Below are 20,853 nucleotides of genomic sequence, written 5' to 3'. Positions count from 1 at the left end.
TGTGTCCCCCTCCCCCCGGTCTATCCATCCCAACAGTTTTCGCTTGGAGACGTCCAAAACAACGTCTCTTAAATAGAATAGAGTGGTACTCACAATGACCCTGACACTGTTCTGAACAGTTTCAATAGACATTTCAAAAATGTAAACATAAACATTCCAACACAGTCCTAGTTTATTTCCTGTTGCCGTGTATGTCAATGACATCAGCTGACAGGAAGTTACCAAGGACCAAGGCTGTTGCCTAGCAATAGAATTCCGTTGAAAAGGACTTTATGAACTTTTCTATTCAGATATGTCAACCAACTGTCTTATCTCTGCAGAACAAGACAGAACTGTTCATAACACTGACACTCAGTCAGTGGATGTGGGCGTTTCATGTGTTTATGGTCGATCTGTCCCTTTAAGAGAACCCCGATAAAACTTCTGAAAAAAAGACACAACCATAGGTATGAGTGTTATGTGTGTATTTACAGTAAAGGGGATCATTGGACACAAGCAAAGAGGGGTCAGCACACAGCCACACAGTTCATGGGTCGTGACCCCCGTAGAATTTGGACAGGAAGTCAGTGGGACGGGGCTCCTCTGTCTCGTGAAAATAGCGCATTATGTGAGTCTTCTGCTTCCAGACATGGATCGTTTCCTGGAGTTCCATTTTCCCCTGAGGATTAAATAACATGCAAAAGGAAAATGTTTTAACACACCATGGAAGACAGAAGAGTATTGCTCTAACTAATACATGGTCGTTCATTTAACTGTGACACAAACACTGAATGGAGGTACCGTGGGCTATAAAAGAGCCTAAAAAAGACTCCAAGGACAAAATTGCTAGTTGTTTCAATTAGGAATGTAAAATAATGATGGTTGATACAGTTCAGGATGAGTGGCAAGCTACTTTTACCTTAATGACTAACATGTCGATCACACGGGGGTCAGTGACATGCTTGTTTTTGTCGAACATGTCCCTCACTTTGTCTCTTCCCTGCCGGGCTGTGATGTCCAGCTGAAACATGGCCACTGTAGGGAAAGACACACCAACATTTGTTTCCACCTTATCAACTTCACCACAGAACTCAGCAATAATAATCATTACTAAACTAAGTTATTCTTTAGATTTCTTATAATGAGAGTGAGGCACAGAGCCTGAGGTGTAGATGTTCTTTGTTTTCTTCAGAAGGGGGAGAAAGGTTAGTTCGATAACAAGGCCAGTCCCACCCTCAGAAATAAGATAAATAATATGAGACTAATGCAATCTATAAATGTGCAGGTTTATCAATAATATCCAAGCAGTGTGGAGGGAGTTTCAATCATATATGCTAAGAATGTAAAAAAGTATAAATCTCCTGCCTTATCTCGAGTTATTATGCAACAAATATGTGGACACCATCCAACCCGTCAGCACAATGTTAACATAATAGAAGGATGTGGAAAGTTTTGATATTTCAATTGTTTCAGAAAACGATAAGACATCCAAATTCGATAGTGTGGAAAGTACCAAAGCTATAAAAAAGGGATGTGTAGAATTAGATTTTCAACCCAAAGCTGCCCAAAATAAACATGGTAGAACATTTAGCTGTGCTTTCATGTGTTCAGTGAGTGTTTATGGCCCAGCACTGTGCGCAGGATGCTTTTAAAGATACAAACCCATCCTGTTATGGGCCTAGGACTTTTATTTTTGATGTTATCGTATCGAAAACGATATCGACTATCGTTTTTCTACTATTATTGGATCGAAATTCTGGTAACGTTATCACGACAACCTTAGCATGAACGCTAGCATAGCGTGGTTTAACTTAGTCATTATTCAATTATCTTAAGTGACAGCATCAACGTTTCTATGAAATGTTGGGGAGCATTTGCTCGCGTCTGCAAAGGGCAATGTTATGGTTAGACTGCTGTTTATCAGCGGCTAAGTCGGTAGCTCCACACAGACACGACCTTGACGCTGCCGCTGCTTTTTCTATACCGCTACCTTTCAGCTGCCACAGCGGCCCGACCCACCTGTGTTAGGGACCTCTCGGTACCAGGCTCGATACAGCTCCCGGACCCTGCGCTTAGCTTCGTCCAGGTCCCGGCTAAAAATTGGCTTCACAACTTTAGCTCCAGCAGCTGCGGCTCGGGTCGCCGCTGCGGACGCCATGACTGCTGTCGTTACAGCGTTTCCGGTCTGACTTCTTCGATGGTATCGTGTTGATAAACCCGGTGGTGCCATCTAGTGGAGGGGCTTCAGGACATCATACTGGTCATATTTCAAATGTTACAGTGCAGTGTGCATAGAAGTATCACATTGAAGAATCATCCATATTTATACTATTAATACTTTTATAGAAAAAATAACAGACATGAAAAAAATCAATATATTTAACAGCAGCATTTACAAGGGATATGTACATTTAAATACATACAAAATATGTATTCTTAAAACCATGTATTTTTTTCAATTATAGGAGGGATTTTAAAAGGTTTCTTGTTTGTTTTTGTCTTTGAAAATAAATAAAACAATATTGTAGTTCAACGCAAAACACAGATATAAGTTATGTTCTTAAGCACTCTAATGGATGTGCCATTTGCAGAGACGATACATGAGTTTGATTGCATTATAGTGGAATGGCAACCAACCTGTATGACAATTCAGGAACAGACCATCTACTATTGATGCGTATCAATTAAAAAAGTTGATCAAACAACAGAGGAACTTTCACCCACACTTCTTTAGAGGAAGTACATTCATAGAATAAGTGAGAAATGGACTCAATTCTGTTTTAGAGAAAGAACTCATTGTAGAAATAACTAGACATATAAAGATCTAATTTGTTACAAGGGTCGTATCTTTGTATCTTCATGTGAACTTTTATTTTATTTAAGATTCTGGAAAAGTTAAAGTAGTTTCCATAAGAGTTGATGCAGTAAATTAGCTTCTTGTGCTAAGGTCAGTATTTTTCTGCTATGGGTATTATTACACATACGATACGATTCTCTGCTCAAATGAATCAATTATAATTATTATACAGCAGCATTATACTTTGAGTTGGTGGGAATATTTTTGTTCAAAAATGTAAATGAGGTGAAATAAATTATAAACATTTATCTCAGTGTCTTTTAAATGAACTCTGTGTTCATTTTTTAATGTTGTCAACATAAGCCGAAAAATCTGGAAAATGTGTTGCACAGCATTTTCTGAAAGCTTCCAAGCTTTAAGACACTTAACCACCTTGTTGAAGGATGTGAGGATTAGCATTCCGTGTTATTGATCTAATAGTGTAGGGTTTACAGAAAGACACACACACAAAAACACGGTACTGTGTGAAGAAACTGCAGCTCCTTCCCTGGACAGCTGCTCTCCTTGTGTAAGTACCCTGAGTTGGTGAAAATATTTTTGTTCATTCAAAAATGTAAATCTATTTTTTTTTTTTAAATACACCACCACAATGAACCTCTAAACACAAACAACCTATGTATTAACAAAAACCTTTTTGAGGTGGTATGTCTTGCAGGGCTATTACATTATACCATGCAGCCTTTTCTTTATTTCATACAGAAATATATATATAAATATATATAAAGCGTGTGTGCATCTATTCATCAGAAGCAGGTGTACAGCATCAGTGAAATGATATGTACAGAAGTGTTTCGGTTGAACCTATTTTATTGATTGCAAAAATTGTGTATAATTTACAAAGATGATACGGGCTCTACAGTACTTTAAATATGAAAATATTTTCAAAAGGCAGGTAGATAAGTCATTTTATCACAATTCATACTGTCAATAAAAAAAAAATTGGCTCATCGATGCAACGCCTGACATTTGTTATGTGGTGGCACATAAATGCCAACACTGATCAGGGGAGACTGGAAGCTTGACAGTTCCTTCTTCTCAGCCGGGACTTTAAAATCGACTAAAAATAGACACATCTGTGATGTGGGACAACATTCATTCAACAGCTTTTACAAGCTTCCCCAAAGAAAGTTGAGCCTGAATTTGCTTCTATACAATCAAAGCTTGACTTCTAATTCAGTCTGACAGGAATTAGAAACTTTTGCTGTCTTGTCCTGTATCAATCCCAATTTTTTCTCCAGAATTTCATATTCTAAGATAAAACACGACGAAGTACACTTGTCTCCAGGTAAAAAATAATAATAATAATTACAGCAAATGATAAGCTCCCATTTCTCAAGAAATGCGTGCCATTTTTACAGAGTAAACATGACTCAAAAGCTGTACAACATAGAAAACGGAGATGACAGTAGCTCTTATGTAACTGTGTTGGCCCCCACTGTCTCAGGCAGAAGACACAGAGGCAATACCAACAAGAATCCAATGTACAAATCCAGTATCCAACAAAAAAAGCTGATACGGTATGAACTCTTTATCTACAATACCTGATACTTAAAAACATGTCACTCGACAGATATTCCAGTTTTCAGACCAAATGCACACTCATACATGCTCGCACTCAAAGCAAGCAAAATCTAAAATAAAAAATAAAAAGTGCAGTTTTATATATATATATATTTATATATATATATATATGTATATATACCATGTGTGGCCCAGTGTAATAAAACCGGCTAATAGCTAGTCTATGCTGCTCATTGGCAGAACGATGAAAACGAAGGCACTATGATGATCTCTCATACAGCTGGAACTGTAGTCCAGTCATCTCCTCTTCTTTCCTGTATGTCTCTTTGATTCAGTCACTTTGGTGCAGACACACCTGCAAAACAAGAAAATATACAGCAAGATTGAATCAACTACAATACGAATTTAAACTAATATCTGCCTCTCAACGAACGCCATAGAAACAGTGAATTGTTGGCTGCAGACCATTTCCCTGCCTGTTCCACATCAGTCCATACCTGTCACTCTGTCTGCTAGAGCCTTAGTACCAGCAGCAGACTCTCAGTGGTCCAGGCTGTTACCCAGCTTTTGCCCCTCCTGCAGAGCAGCCATGGCCAGCCTCAAGTGCTCCTTTAGACTCTGGATCTCTCGCTCGCTCCGGCCCTTCATCCCACTCAGTTCCTCATGCACCTCCGTATATCGTTCACAGGCCAGCCGTTTCTCCTGCGTGGCAAAAAGAAAGTAGACAAGTTCCTCAATCTGCCTTTTCTACTACAATTACATCTGCCAGCTCTTGGACTGTGTAACATCACATCCACTAATAAATAGCTTGGATACTTTCTGTAGAAGCATGCTATATATGTGTAAAATAAGAATATTCATTCAGCTAATTATAAACATTTATCTCAGTGTCTTCTTAATGAACTCTGTGTTCATTTTTTAATGCTCTCAACATTAGCCAAAACAAAAGCTTTAAGACACTTAACCACCTTGTTCAAGGATGTGAAGGGTTTACAAACACACACACACACACACACACACACACACACACACACAGTACCGTGTTAAGAAACTGCAGCTCGTTCCTTAGACAGCTGATCTCCTTGTGTAAGTACTCTATCTCGTTTTCTTTCACCCTGAGAAGAACCTGGCAGAAAAACAACAAAACAACATAGTGAGGTTTTCATTTGTTGCCAAAAAGAAAGAAAGAAAGAAACCACACACACAAAACAAAAATATCTTAAATCCTTGTAATTATCACTTGAGTCCACCAAAAAAGCAATCTGTGTTCTGGCTGATTTATGATAAACACAGTGGGAGTTCTCTGTAATTTATACAGTTCATAACTTGGGCTTTTGGCTGTTACTGTTCACTTTGACATTCTTCTTGTATTCTCAAAACTGCAACACTAGTTTGGCAAACTACAAATGGGCAACATTATTGCTATAATGTATAATGATCTCTCAGAGGCATGGTGACAGCATCACTGAACCAGAGGAGAACATGATGATATAAAGTTCCTCTAGAAGTCACAGTAATTAGGTGTCCTTGAGCAAAACTTGAATAGTGCAGTACTTTTAATGCTTTGTATTCCCCAACATTTGAGCAAACACTTACTGCGACACAAAGACTGACACTCATGCTTTACATGTCTACATCCTGCAACCTCCAATATAACTTAATCCATGACTTTCAGCTCTTTGAAACAGAGTAGTTGCAGAGTTTCTCAACTTGTCCTCGTCCCAAGACATAAAGGGTGACTCTTCTCTTCTTCTGGTCTAATTTGCCCTGCTGTTGGGGTATTTAATGCTGAGACTTTTGCCAAAACACACTATACTTAGTGCCTTGCGGCCGTATAATTCCACCAACTGGTCAAGTTTCAGTTTACATCCACGTCTGTCCAGGCTTACGTAAGATATGTAGTGAAGACTTTGAAGGAATTTAATAAAAATGTATTAAAGCTGATGTCAATAACTTTCTATGAAATATGTTTTTTCTCATATTTGCTGATATTGTCACTATCTTCTGACAGCACAATGAGACAGACGATCTATTAAAAAGTCATGTATCTCTACCTCCACCCTCTGCTCCTAATGACATCTGCTAGATCCCACCACTCCCAACCAACAGACACCAAGCAGAGTCAACTCAGTATTGTTACTATAATGCCTATAACATGTTATAAAGTCTTTTCAGAAACACATTTTGGTGTACCCTCTAGCTGAAAAAACATTTGTGACCAAGTTAAGCTAAAACCAAGCCCCGCCCACCAAACTCATTTTACAACTAAACAAAACACTGAAATGTGTTTCTGAAAACAAAATGCCTCTAACTATGACTGTCACTGAGGCGTAAAAACAAAATGCACACACACACACACACACACACACACACACACACACACACACACACACACACACACACACACACACACACACACACACACACACACACACACACACACACACACACACACACACACACACACACACACACACACACACACACACACACACACACACACACACACACACACACACACACACACACACACACACACACACACACACACACACACACACACACACACACACACACACACACACCAATAAATTGCTTAGAACTGAAATTAAGATTTGTCCTTAAATTAATTGGAGAAAGTCAGAAAGCTAGCTGCATTTTTTAAGTCATCTCCTCTGGTATCACACTTCTTGTTGTTGTTGACTAAAAAAAAAATAGAATGCAGTGGGTGATATTTTCACACTTGTGCACATCTGATACATGTTGCTGTCAGTTCAGGAAGTTACAAAAAACGGGCAGACACAGCATCTACTACTTTCAGTTCAATTATACAGTACATATACAAACATACATACATATATACTATACTGTATATACATACGTATATACATATATATATACAGTAGAGATTTAAATTAGAGAGAAAATTATTAATAATTTTACTGATTTATTCTAATATATTGAAATTTTTCATTGTTCATAATTTGATAGAATAACAGCTGTCTATACCAATGCTGCCCTAACATGTTTTTTTGTTTTTTTAAATAACCAAGGCCCTTCAACAAAAACACTTCCAGTTATCTCCCAGTTATTGGTGTTAATCTGACACCTGGTGACACACCCTATTTATCTGGCAGCTCTCCTGGTTACTTTGCAAGATGTCAGCTGCTCTAAGGCGACTGAAACCCTGAGACAGCAGGTTGTTCAGATGAAGGCCAAAGGGATGACCCTCTCAGCCATCAGAGAGAGGTTGGGCGTTCACAGTCTGTGATTTCAAGAAAACTGAAACTTTACAAGGACACAGATTCATTTAAGTCCCTCAAAAAGGCCGGTCGTCCACGTAAAACAAGTGCACGAGAGGACGGGATTATGAGAAGACTCTCGATGGGGAATCAGTTCAACACTGCAGCTGGAGTTGGTCTCCAGTTCAGTGCTGAACAGGACAAGGATCTGTCTCTGCAGACAGTGTTTCGTCGTTTAAGACAATTTGGACTGAAAGCCCACTCTGCAGTGACCAAACCTCTCATCAGCAGAAAGAATAACTTGCCTTCGCTGAGGAGCATGTTATGTGGACAGAGGAGAACTGGTCCAGAGTGACTTCAGTGATGAGAGGACGTTCAGGTTATTTGGGTCTGATGGGAAACAAGACGTTGGGCGTAGGACTGGGAAAAGACTGAACCCAAAGTGTGTAAAGAAGCCAGTTACATTTGGAGGAGGAAGTGTCATGGTTTGGGGGATGTTTTCTGCAGCAGGAGTTGGGCCTCTTGTACAGCTACATGGCAGGTGAATGCAGATGTTTATGTGAGCCCAGAGTCCAGATCTAAACCCCATAGAGAATCTCTAGAAAATCCTTGGTGACAAAGTAATGTATAAGAAACCCACTCCAGTTACTACAGATACACAAACTAGTGATGTCCTGTGGGTGCAGATGTGCTGAAGTCATTCAAAGCTGTGGCCTCTACACTTCCTGTTCATTTTTTAAATCCTACAGAAGAAAACATTGTTGAAATCTTCTCTTCTGACACAATGGTTAATGTTCTCTCATTGTGATCACTGTTTTTGTTGAAGTGCCTTGGTGCCTTGAAAAAACATGCTAGGACAGCAGTGGTATAGCCACAGCGTATAATATATCAAATTCTGAACAATCAAAAACAACAGTATTTCAGAATAAATCAAGAATTAATTCTTATATATACGTACAGTGGCGATTAAATATGAGAGCTGTTACCTCTAGTTCACAGGGCGTCCTGTCTTTGTTGTCCTCTGAGCTCTGAAATGCGACGCTAGATCGTGTACGACTGATCTCCTCTGTGAAGCGTGCCTTTAAGTCCTGCAGAGGGGAATACTTTGCTGTTGGTTGGTATACACAGATTACCTGTTATACAACCAGACTACAGACTCCACACTTAACTTTTTACAGCGGCAACAAAGAACATGAGCATGTCAGTCAGCATTTTTTTAAGCCAGGATAGTGCACAGTAACAGATACTGTATGCAACCTGCACTTGTCCATTATTGTATACAACGTTACAGTAAAGGTGAGTGAGTGAGTGAGTGTTTCACACTAAAGTAAAACCTTTAGAATCCCAAAGTCCATAAACACATCATGCATAATTTTAGAACTGCAACTGTCAGTGCAACATCAAGGAGAACCATTTTTCATTTAGAGATAGTGTTGTCTTTAACATGAAAACATTGCTTTGTAACTTCATCACCGTAATCTGCTGATAACTCACCTGGTTATCTTTCCTCAGCTGCTCCATATCTTTCTCCTTGCGGCTGATCTCCCTCTCTCTCTCTGCGTTGTTTTGCTCAGCTCGGTTTAGCTCCAGACACTTCTGTGAGTAGCGCTCGGATAGTCCAGCCAGCTCTCTCTGCAAGGCCTGAGTTTCTGCCCTGCAAAAATGGATAGATGTGTTCATGTTGGGTCCTTACTGAGCTGAACTACAGAAAGCAGAAACAACAGCTGCCATGCTGGAGTGAGATTATGAAAGAATGTACGTCACATTACCTGCTTTATTTTTACTACAATAGCAACTTAAATTACAAAGAAACAATTATAAAAATGACTATGTTCTTATGAAGAGGTAGCTCCTTTATCACTGGCTGTGACAGCGACACTGGTCCTGTTTTCACCCTGTGTGTGTGTGTGTGTGTTTATATGTCTGTCTGTTTGTCTGCAGATTTTGTCACTGCAATAGCGACATAACAAGATGCAGTCACATAACTTTACAGGTGTGTAGTTGAGATAAAAATGTAGGCAGAGTATGGGTATGATCCAAGCAAGAGCGTCAGAAGTAGAGGGGATTTGGCCCCATCGTCACTAATTCTGCTCAGCTTTGCTGAATGCTTCTAAAGTAAAGAATTATATTATATAGTATTGATTACATTTAATAACAGCAACATGCTGTGAAAAAGTATGAGGAAGGTTTTTTCCCCCCGTTTTCATGAGGCAAGTATTTCCTACTGTGGTTTTAAAACATCTTCACTAGTCATGGCCAATAACCACAAAAATAAGGAAGAGCATGCAGAGAGTGAAAAAACGCAGTGTAGGCAACACAGATAAGCTCTAAAGTACAGGTTCCAGTAGCAGCCAGTGAGACAGAGTTGTGTCAATGGCCTTGTGAAGCTTACAAAAGGAAAACTAATCCATGACCAAATTCTTCTACATTCCTTAGGTGCCTAACAGGACCCAGTGGCCGCTGCAGTAATGGCCTTGCTTAGACAAGGAACCCTGAATTGTTGTGGAGTCTGCAAATTCTACCTTTTAGTTCACAGAAAAACCCTTTGTGGCCGACTAACTCCCACTTAAAAAGCACAAGAGAGCTACTCACATAAATTACCAATGTTGGCCTGTGCTTACTGTGACTGAGGGCCAGGCTGTAACCAATCATTTATTTTCAAGGCCATATCAAGTAAAGGCTAACAGACAGAGCAGTTTACAAACTGTATAGTCTTGTATTTCTGTATGCATTTAAACAATGTTTTTTTTAGATTGTCACTTCAATCAAAATACTTTAGTTTTTGTGTCATGATAACAGGCATTAAGACTAGCTGACAATGTCATAAGCCAGTTTCCTGTGGCCCCGAGTATCTGGGTGGCAAGAGTACATCTATACCTCTAAACCGTCAAAATCAGAAATCACTTACTGTTGTTGGGCTCGCACAGTCTGCGAATCTAGTCCCCCACTGCCTAGCCTCTTGACTCTCTCCACCTCTCTCTCCAGCTCGTCTTTGTGTTTCTTCTTCAAAGCCTCCATTACTGAAACACAAACATAGTGTGACACAACTTTGACATGATCTCTTGCTAGCTGACAGTAGCACATCAAGGATTTTACTGATCAGAGAAGTTCAGGGGTAAAAGAAATCTAGACCTACAGAGAAAACTTCTTTAGAAGTTCAGAAATTCATTTCGAAAAATATCTACCTGCAATTAAGGCGTTTCCGCTAATTTTTTAGTTTTATATATATATATATGTATACATTTTTTTTATACTTATAAACCTACGTATATTACATTCCCGTTAATATTCAATTAATTAATTTGCAATTACTGTCTAATTTACTATTCAGACCGCGGTAATTACTTTACTTTATATTCCTTATGAATTATCCCTCATTATAATTTGCACTTTTATTTTTAGATTTTTATTTTGCTTTTACTTGCATTGAGAACTTTTCCTCTTTCTATAAATATTTAATTAGAAGTGCTATAGGGAGCCTGAAACATAAGACTTTTATTGCCATCAACTGCTTCTCTGTAAATGTTGTGCATATAATAAAGTACTTAAACTTGTAGTTGATAGAGAAAATAACCCAAGGCTACAATAACAACCCATTCCTAAGTTAAAAGGTATTTAAATAGTTTATAAATAAACTCTACGTGACCTTTGACCCACTTCTGACTAATTTTCTTTATCATGGGAACCTTAGAGCTGCCTTAAGTTATTTAAATACCCAATTATTGTTATTCCTTTTGTTTTTTTTCTTCCTGTCTGGTCTGCTGACCTCGTGCGGTGTCCTGTGTCTCCTCCAGCAGCAGCCTGTTCTTCTCTGTCTCTAGCTCCTTGATCTGGCGGTTGTGCTGCCTCTGCAGTTCCTCCAGGGCCTGTCGATGAGCACGTTCCATGGCCACCAGGCTGCGGCCGCAAGAGGCCTCGGGGCCACAGCCCCCTCTCACGCCTCCTCCCCGTCTCCCTTCCCCTGCTCCCCCTCCTTGTAGCTGCTCCAGCTGCTGCCTCAGTGACGCCACCTGAGAAAAGACAAAGATGGAGGTAAAGCCCTCTGATCGACAGGAGTGGTGGACAAAAGCCTATCAATTTAATGTGCGATGAGCATATTTACATGAGATGTCACAAACACTGGTGTTGGCAGTGAAATACAAGAGCAGTAATAAGATTTAGGTTATTAAGAAACATGAAGCTTTTTGATAGCCAAATGTGCTTAACTAACAGTAGGAATAATTCATTCATATTCATTCATACTCACTGACTTTTAAACAGTATACACTAAATTAACATCTTAGCCAAATCAGTGATTCCGTTGCTGTGTCCCACTGCCAACACATAATCTACACATGATCACTGGCAGAACCACCGTGCAGCAGCTTGGGCAGATCAATAATGCAAACTCTCATTCCACTGTTACCTTGGGCAGTGTGCACCTCTTGGATTTTATGGATGTTAATGCTCAAAGTTTCAAATTATTTGAACTTTGAGCCCAACCACTGCTCTCCTTTCAAATTCCTGATTAGATTCAAGCTACAGAATAAGCTCTAACACAAATGAAACGTTCAGCTTTCATTATATTGTAATAACAGTGTGATTAAAGAACACGTGCTCAAACACTGCTCTTTAGTTTGAATTTAACAGCTCTTGTTCATAAAGTAAACAGCTTGCAGAGTTAGCAGAGCTCTTTGCCATGGCTTTGCTTGTGCCTTGGCTGTTTGCCTATCATGTGTAGAGACTGCAAACAGGTTCAAACCAAAGCTGCACATCACAACACACAGAGACAGAACAGAGGAGTTTCACCAGTGCTCCCAAATCAGTATATATCTAATCTTTTCAGGTTAAGCATCCTTTTTTACTTTTAATTTTACCATCCATATTTTAGATGGGAAACACTGCTGAAGAGCAGGTCAGAAAAATAGGGACTCAAGTGATGACGGGCAGAAAAAGGAAATATTTACTTCATCCGGACAGATGAGTTCATTTGCATTTAATTGAATTTGCAAATTGGAAAATCAACTCCACGCACTACCTCCCTCTGCAGCGCCTCATTGGCTGACTGGCTGGAAGACCGTGATCCCATTGGTGGTAAGGAGCTCATCTCCTTTAACGGCAAGCGTTCAAACTCAGCCCACTTTTTCTCTATTTCATCCTCTGTGCGCAGCCTTTGGTTCGAGCCAAGGCCAGTGCCCTTCCTGGACAGCACAGCCTCCCACTGGCTGCTCGTGTTCCTCTCCTCCTGCCACTGGCTGTGCTCCCTCCCCTGTCCCTCTGCTGCTTCTCTCTCACTGGCCGGGTGAGGACTGGACGAGGCAGGAACAGGGGAAAGCTCGACATAGTCAAACCTACGATGAGTAGGAGGAGCGGAGGTCGGAAACTCTGACTGAACGTCGGCATGACGTGACGATGGGCGACGGGAAGACAGCAGAAAGCGAGAATGGGAGTTTTCCTTGTCACTGCTGCCGTCGGGTAATCTAGAGAAGATCAGAGACAAACAAAATAAATTATAAATCCATCAGGGCTGCCAAAATAAATAAATAAATAAAATAAATCAAAGCAGTTTTTCTTCTCACCCTATCAGATAATCTCATAAATCCGATGGCAATCAAACAATTAAACAAGTAATTCATAAATTCAGCAAGGTTAATGAAATAGGTAAATTAACATTATACAAAGCCTCAACATGAACAGTTTTGGCCCAGCTGGCAGTGAGCCTTTATGAAAACAGAACATACACTGGTACTCCAAGTAGCTAATGAAACTTTGGTTTAGACAAAGTATAAAGTGACTGAAACTCTTCAGGTGCAATGATGCTGGTAAATAAGAATCAAGCTGTGTTTAGTCCAAAGACAATGAGAAATTGATCTATGCAAACTGCCCCTAGTGGATACCCCACTGCGGCCACTCGTTATGGTGGGGGCTTGGTTTAGTCAAGACTGAGCCATGGCTCAGATGAGCAATACAAGAATGCTGATGCAACCAATCCCAAATTAATATCAGTGTAAAAGGACAACTTGTAAAATGAAGCATGAAGTCACTGTGGTGGGGGGATGGACAAATCAGAAAGCGTGATTGCTGATGAAATCATCAGTTATAGTTTTTTGGAGTAATTTTTTGTGCCATTAAAGTGCCAAACTTTATTTTGCTAATATCCTGGTCTACCTTGGAAGAACGAGCTGCGGCAGACACTCGTAGGAAACTCTAAAGACACTTCGCAGACGGCGAGGAAAACTGTTTAGAGGGGGCATATTTTTACATCTTACTCGACCCAACCAGAGTTGGTGACTGTTGGAACAGTGGAAAGACTACCTAAGATTTTGGTGAGTTTTAGTTTGTTTCTGTCCAGTTTGAAGTGTTAAACGATGAGTTAACAAGGAAATTTGGCTAACATCTTAGTTCAGTAAAAAAAGACATTTTAATTAAGAAGATGAAGTGTTTTTGGGGTGAAAAAAGCCCTTTACCCCTGATTAGCTGCACACCTAAAGTGGCTTATATTTAACAATGAAACAGGCAGTTACTGTGTAAGGTCTGGAGAGCTGCTGGGCCGGATACACTTCTTTAAAACCTCTATCCAATTCCGCCTGATCCCAGCTGTCATGGCAGAGAGTGTGTGTGCAGCCTCACGTGTCTGGAGAACAAAAGAAAAAACAGGTTAAGGAGACACAAAGATGGGACAGAGGAGATGGAAATGATAAAGGAAAACTGAAAGAGAGAGAAAGGTGGAGGAGATTCACTGACAGAGATGCAGGTCGTGATAACAGAATAAAAAGATAATGCAGCAGAAATTGAGAGCGGGTGTGGTAAACGTTGAAATGAAAGACAAGGGATGAATATAGAGAAAAAAAATTTGACGAATACACAGTTTATGAGAGAGAGCTACCTGTAACTGAGACACTCACCTGTACCTGAAACCCATAGTTCTTCTCCACATCAAACTCACACACCTTCACACAGGATTTTAGGTCAATCTCCCCGTCCAAGTCATCTTTCTATACAGAAAACAACGGGACAAGATACATTTCTCTTTCACTGTGTTGTTGTCATAAATAATGCAATGTTTTTGTTTATGCTTGAAGTTTTAATGAATATCATATTGTACATAAACTGGTCTAATGAAAAATATATACCTCCTCTGCACTTGAGTCTCTGTAGTACTTCAGTCCAGCATCAGTCAAAACAAACCAATGCTTCTTCCACTAACGGAACATAGAAGATATCAATTAATACAAGACTGAACTGAGATCGGCAACTCACAGGTTCAAATACAACCACCATCAAGACAAAACAATGACAATATCTGAAACGGCAACACCAAATGAAGCACAATTACCACTTGACTTTCAGAGTGGTCTGAAAAAACAGTGACAGCCAGAAGGCCCCCTATTAAACAGCAGACCTACAGTAAGTGATGTGTGAAAGGAGAAGCTCATTCACTCAAGCACATCATTCAAAGACAGAAGACATCGGCTGTGCCCCCAGCCACCAAGATATTACTGTGATAACGAGGATAATCCGCCGCTATCGCCTTACACTCAACCTTTCTAATTAGGAACGAGGGAAAGAAGGAAGGAAGGGAGTAGTAAAACACCACGGTACCACAGTAGAGTACCACATCGGTACCTTACCTCTCCATTATCATCCAGTTTGGACATCCATCCCTTCTTGAAGTTCAGGAGGTCAGGCTGTGAGGCAAAGGGTACAGTGTCACGTTCACCGACATTCATCGAATGTTTAACAGAAATGTTACGAATACAAACCTTGAAGGAAAGAAGGAACTCTGCTGTCTGTGTCAGTCAAAGATATCTATTTGTTCGCTTTATTACAACCAAGTCTCAAAGGATTTTACAGAGAAAGGAAGAACCGGAGAAAGTGAATGGGAACAGAAAAACAAAGTAACAAAACAGGACAAAGAACACTTGTCTTCAAGCTGTACTGAAGGGTGGGGCACACTCAATATAATATCTATATACAGGCAATTAGCAGCTACCACACCACCACCTGTTTATTCTATCATTCTATATGAAGACAACTGACACAATGCTGCTGACTTAGTTTGCCACAAAGAACAGAACCAGTTTCTCTTGGGGAGAAACTTGCTTTTCTTAAAAGCAGAATAAGTAGGATTTCTAGGTTGTGGTTTGTCAACACAACATTCAAAGCTGACCCCTCCTCCACAGCTCATCGACACCAGAAGTGCAAGCCTCCTCTCGTCTCCTTCAGCCAACCCCAGATTCACTCTCGCTTTGGAATGAGCTCTGTCCGTGTTGCATCTCCGCTCACCTCACTATTAGAGCTGTGCATCAGCAATAATGTGGTGATACAATATGTATCATGGTATAGGAGTTACGATTAGTGATAGACCGATTAATAGTACAGGACGATTATTGGCATGTTGAGATAATTGGCATCGGCTGATGCCTGCTCTTACGAGGCCAAATAACAAAAAAATTCTGCAGGTCTTGTCAGTGTGGCTGCTGTAGAGCAAAGTTAGCGCTCACTCTTGTGTCTATTTCTACGGAACGACGCCAATGTCACCATCAAGGTAGCAAGTCTTCAACCAAGGCTCGGGAAACTATTATACGGATGTCCCCAGTGCCCCCCTTACCGCCGAAAATATATCAGGTTTGTCATTGGGCATGTTCGGGACTGTGGGAGTCTTTTAGAGCCGTTACCACCACATTTTCAAAACTATGCTTTAGTTTACAGCCTACAACTAAACACAGACTAAACAGAGCCAATGCAGGCAACAACAGTGTTAAAAGTTTGGTCATTTTGTGTCTCTTTTGTTATAATGATTAAATAGTTGTATTCTATCAGATGCAAAAAAGACAACAACAAAAAACCCCACAACAACAGTTTTATCGGCATTGTACATATATCCACCATTGGTCGCCCTCCCATCTAAATATCGGCACACTTTGTTTCCTTACAGTCGAGTGGAAGAGTCAGATGGCTGAAGAAACATTACAACACTGCCATCTAGCGTTTAACAACACTGAATGAACCACTAATTACTGCTAATTATAAATCTGTAGTGTTTTTGAGAATCGATACAGTATTTCAAAACATAATATTGCAATACTCAAGTGTATCAATATTTCTTTTCCATCCCTGCGCGCTGTATTTATGTTTTTTTCAGTTATGCGTTTTAATAGCGTCCTCCTGGATGCATGCTTGTGCATGCGTGGGGGCTAGTGTCAAAAGGCCCCAAAAACTTCAATAACACAACAAAAGAAAACGAAAAGAAAATCAGGTAAAGTCTGACACCAGTACCAGGGTCATAAGTGATAATTGAGAGGGATTATGAGTCAAATCGTAGTTGGGGGTTTTAAAGAAAAAACCTAATCAATGTTATTGCTTTAAAATGTATTTTGAAACTGGAACTGTCATCAATAAATGCTTATATTTAACTTTATTGATATAATTTCATGAGACTATTTTATAGAACACATGAATACATTGAAATCACAATTATCTACAGCTTTAGCACTTGATATTTCACATGATGATAATATTGTATGTATTGCTTTCATTCAACAAAGCCCTATATTGTTAATAGAGTATCTCAACAACATGTTTACTACACAGGGTGCTGCTCTTTTGCACCGCAGCATACTAGATACCTGAAATAGGGCAATGGTGGCAAAGAAAGCCACATATTGGGAATGAAAGAGGACAGGAGGCTACAACAAGTATGTCTGAAAATGACGAGGACACAAATATCTGGAGACAAGAGAAAAGAGAAAGATCTGGAAGCTTGAGAAATTTGCAGCGTCTACAGTAACTTCTTTTTCATAACTCAGCACTGTTGCACACCAAATATATTGCACGTCTCTCGCTCAAGCTGTGTGGTAGAAGAAGATGCATTAAACAAGCTTTAGCTGCTCAACGATATTTCCAGGAACAAGCCTGTTTTTGCTGTTGACTCGATGACAGGAAGAGTAAAACATGCGCTGGGTACCTAAAGATGTGGTGATCCCAGATTAAGATTAGGCAACTTTTTCCACCGTACATTCCTCACTTTTCTTATCTCTCTCTCTCTCTCTCTCTCTCTCTCTCTCTCTCACTGGCATGTACATTCCTCACTCTGAAATCTCTCTCTGCGTTCGTCATCTCATCTCCCACTGGCGTCTCACTCCCATTCTTTTTTTCTCTTCATTTCAGCCACTTATTGTTCATTTTATTCCCTTGCTACATCATTTTTGCTCGGCTGCCTTTCTGTACGCACTAACATAACTTATTTTCTGTCATCTCTCAACATCACTTTTCTGTATCTAAACTCCCTTCACGGCGTCAGTTGTGTTTGTCTAGGTACGTTATAGTACCACCCAGTTTTTACCTCTATAAGCCAGTGCATCTATGCTACTGATCTTCCTTAATCTAATACATTTTATGGTCTGGTGACTTCCAATAGACCGTGCAGGATGGCAAAACCACCTTAAGAAGGTATCTGTGGATTACTATGTCCGACGTTCCTGCCTGTTATAGGGAAGGTTTTCGTTGCCACCGTACTCTACGGGGGAATTGTTGGGTCTATGTAAATCATAAATAGGTCATAGAGTGTGGTCTTTACCTACTCTGTAAAGTGTCCTGAGATAACTTTTATTATGATTTGACACTATAAATAGATTGAATTGAATTACTAAATGAATAAAGCATTTAACTTCCTTTCATCATGAATATGGCAAAGTCTTTTAAACTGTGGGTGTTTTTGGTATTCAGACACACATATATGCACAAATTATAGTCACCAATAGATACATCAGGTGACATCTATAAATACAACAGGAATCTTGTTTTAGAGGCTGCATCTAGTACAGCTGCAACTAACGATTATTTTCACTGTCGATTAATCTGTTGATTTTTACTTGATTAATCTATTAGTTGTATGGCCTATAAAAGCCTCAAATATCTTGTTTTGCCCACAGCTCCAAAATATTCGGTTTACTTTCAGAGAGGAGTATGGAAACCAGAAAATATACACACTTAAGAAGCTGGAATCAGATCATTTTGACTTTATTTTCTTAAAAAACGCCTCAAAGCGATGAATTAATTATTAAAATAGTTGGCAAACTTAATTTAATAGTTGACAATTAGGTGATTTCTTTATTCGTTTCAGGTCTACCCATAATTATCCCCACACAAACGAATACCTGGAGGCCGCTATGATTTGCCAGACTTCATCATGAATTGATATTATCTAGTCCGTACATGCCCACATGCGAGGTCAGGGAGGATCCAGAAAAAGAAGGGCAGCATCTGTGATGAATAACCCTAATGCCACAAAGCTTCTCCTTGTCATGTGCTCTCAGATCAGCGACCTTGCTTCAGAGGTCAGCGACAGAGGGTCAAACACTGGTGACAGTTTGAGACAACGTCCATTCTTCCTGACTCCTGTCTCCCATCACAATAACAGGAGGGTATTGTCTGCTGAGCTTTGTCCTTTAGGGCCATTACAGCATGTTTCGCCTCTCCTCTTCACTTCACTTGCTTCCATTTAGTTGAATATATGACCTATCACCTTTAGAGAAACAACAGCTCTAGGGTCCTTTTTAGGAGCCATTTTTAAGGTTTTCTTGGTCGTGAGCAGACAGTGAACATGTGTCACAGCTGGCTGTAAAGACTGACACACACAGTCCAAACTACTGTCCAATCACACTTCCTGCTACTGTAAACAACAGGGTAAACACATGAAACTACAACACACACAAACAACATGGTGAGTTTTACACTTGTCACAGACACAGAAATATCCCAAATGTATGCTAGCCGTGTAATTGACATGGGCACACGGCCAACACAACTAAATAATTCACTTTTTAGCTCGTCTGCACACTGAACGTTAGCTGTAACGGTTTTAACGGTCACACGCCCCTCGAGCCAAACTAATAAGGACCGGAAAGAAACATTATAAACTTAGCTGTGTTATCTGCGTTAGCCTTTCTCAAAAATAAAAAATGACCCAAAGTGAGATACGTGAATAGCAAGCTCCTAGGCCAGAGTTCGTGTACAAATGTAATATATATGGTGTAACATATACATTCAGGAAGAAGTGACAGGAAAAACAAAACAGCATAAAGGTGCAACTCACCGTCATGTTCACAGGATCCAGGTGGGGTGAAAAAACAAAAAAAGAAAAGTACCGTTACCTTAAGAAAATAAAAACCTCCCTGCTCTCCTTGTTCACTCCCCAGGTTAGCTAAAGCTCTCGGGCAAAACCTTTCCTTTCTCGCAGGACACTGATGTTGGGCGAACTGAGCTCAAACCCCGCCATTCATGCCCACACCGTAACTTAATCAAGCGAACCGCCAACGTCCACGGCAGCGTCTCTGTCCCGGCTTAAGGGGAAAGCACGTTCACCCGAGTAAACACGGAGAAACTTCTCGTGTTCAAAGGTAATAATTTCACAATTTTCTGACAAGTCTTTCGTAGCTAACTTTTCTGCCTCGGCTGTGTGTCTGCTCGCCCTCGCCTCTCCCTGCGTGTCTCTCTGTCTGTCTGTCTGCCACTTCCTGGGCGGATCCGCGAAGATCGTTTCGAGAAAACAAACCTACCCTACCTAACCACACGGTGCTGGGGCTCTAAAAAACCGGTGTCCAGGGGGCCTCCGGGGGCGGGGGGGATCCCGTGGGGTCCCCAGAGACATGAGGGATAATAAATCACCGACTAATTGCACCAACGACAGCTTATCACTAGAAGAAATAGTCTAAAATGATAAAAACGAGTGTCTAATATGAGGTGTCACTCCCTCCCTCCCTCTCCTCTGGACTTGGGGGCCCTGGACATGGAGCTTGATAAACCAGAATTTCCCGAAAAATACAGAACTTGCTCTATTTTCTTGACTGAAAATATTTTGGGCTTGCAAAGAAAAGTGGCACTCCCCCCTCCGAAATCCTCTCTGGTAGCTATTGGTTTCAGTTCAGGAATTTCAACACATGCCCCAGCAGACCACAATTGCCAAAGCTCAGTCAGTCTTATGAAATGCCTGTAGGGTGTAGGTGAAGTCTATAGACACACAGCAGCCAGCCGCAAAGAGTTAAAGGGTAGATATACAGTAGGTATGCCGGCAGGCTTGGGTGCCAAGTACATAAAGTCTTTACAGTTATAGACAGGATCTGTGTGAACGCTGGATAAGCTAACAGCATGTCTGGTAAATATGTAACAGAAAGATACCGTATATTCAAATAGACTGAAGGGCAATAAACTTGCAGTGAACTGTGTGTGCTACGGGTTTATTATGTTCATTACAAATACAAGGGATAGGAAAAC

General features: G+C 40.3%; 2 protein-coding genes across 2 annotated transcripts; both read right to left on the bottom strand.

Moving 5' to 3' along the window:
* Nucleotides 1-455: 455 nt before the first annotated feature.
* Nucleotides 456-2,149, bottom strand: ndufa6 (NADH:ubiquinone oxidoreductase subunit A6). The gene is made up of 3 exons (XM_083932009.1): nucleotides 1,999-2,149; nucleotides 899-1,014; nucleotides 456-658 (listed from the first exon to the last, which is right to left on the bottom strand). The coding sequence occupies exons 1-3, from the start codon at nucleotides 2,135-2,137 to the stop codon at nucleotides 527-529; spliced, it is 387 nt and encodes a 128-aa protein (XP_083788135.1). The 5' UTR covers nucleotides 2,138-2,149; the 3' UTR covers nucleotides 456-526.
* A 1,506-nt stretch (nucleotides 2,150-3,655) lies between these two features.
* Nucleotides 3,656-20,063, bottom strand: triobpb (TRIO and F-actin binding protein b). Its single transcript, XM_083930878.1, has 13 exons — nucleotides 19,676-20,063; nucleotides 15,210-15,266; nucleotides 14,712-14,780; nucleotides 14,484-14,573; nucleotides 14,103-14,212; nucleotides 12,617-13,058; nucleotides 11,366-11,609; nucleotides 10,508-10,619; nucleotides 9,094-9,253; nucleotides 8,586-8,687; nucleotides 5,397-5,483; nucleotides 4,855-5,059; nucleotides 3,656-4,712 (listed from the first exon to the last, which is right to left on the bottom strand). The coding sequence occupies exons 1-12, from the start codon at nucleotides 19,679-19,681 to the stop codon at nucleotides 4,898-4,900; spliced, it is 1,641 nt and encodes a 546-aa protein (XP_083787004.1). The 5' UTR covers nucleotides 19,682-20,063; the 3' UTR covers nucleotides 3,656-4,712; nucleotides 4,855-4,897.
* Nucleotides 20,064-20,853: the final 790 nt, after the last annotated feature.

Source organism: Echiichthys vipera (genome assembly GCF_963691815.1).
Source record: "Echiichthys vipera genome assembly, chromosome: 17".
NCBI classification, from domain to species: domain Eukaryota; kingdom Metazoa; phylum Chordata; class Actinopteri; order Perciformes; family Trachinidae; genus Echiichthys; species Echiichthys vipera.
The sequence above is the reverse complement of the archived record's forward strand: the minus strand, read 5'-3'. Positions and strand labels throughout refer to the sequence as shown.

Coding starts and splice junctions, on each gene's coding strand:
- triobpb (XM_083930878.1), bottom strand. Junction 13,059..14,102: donor AGCTCTCCAGACCTTACACA/GTAACTGCCTGT, acceptor GATCTTCTCTAG/ATTACCCGACGGCAGCAGTG. Junction 8,688..9,093: donor AGCTGAGGAAAGATAACCAG/GTGAGTTATCAG, acceptor TCCCCTCTGCAG/GACTTAAAGGCACGCTTCAC.
- ndufa6 (XM_083932009.1), bottom strand. CDS start 2,137: ATGGCGTCCGCAGCGGCGACCCGAGCCGCAGCTGCTGGAGCTAAAGTT. Junction 1,015..1,998: donor CCGAGAGGTCCCTAACACAG/GTGGGTCGGGCC, acceptor CTTTCCCTACAG/TGGCCATGTTTCAGCTGGAC. Junction 659..898: donor TCGACATGTTAGTCATTAAG/GTAAAAGTAGCT, acceptor TTTAATCCTCAG/GGGAAAATGGAACTCCAGGA.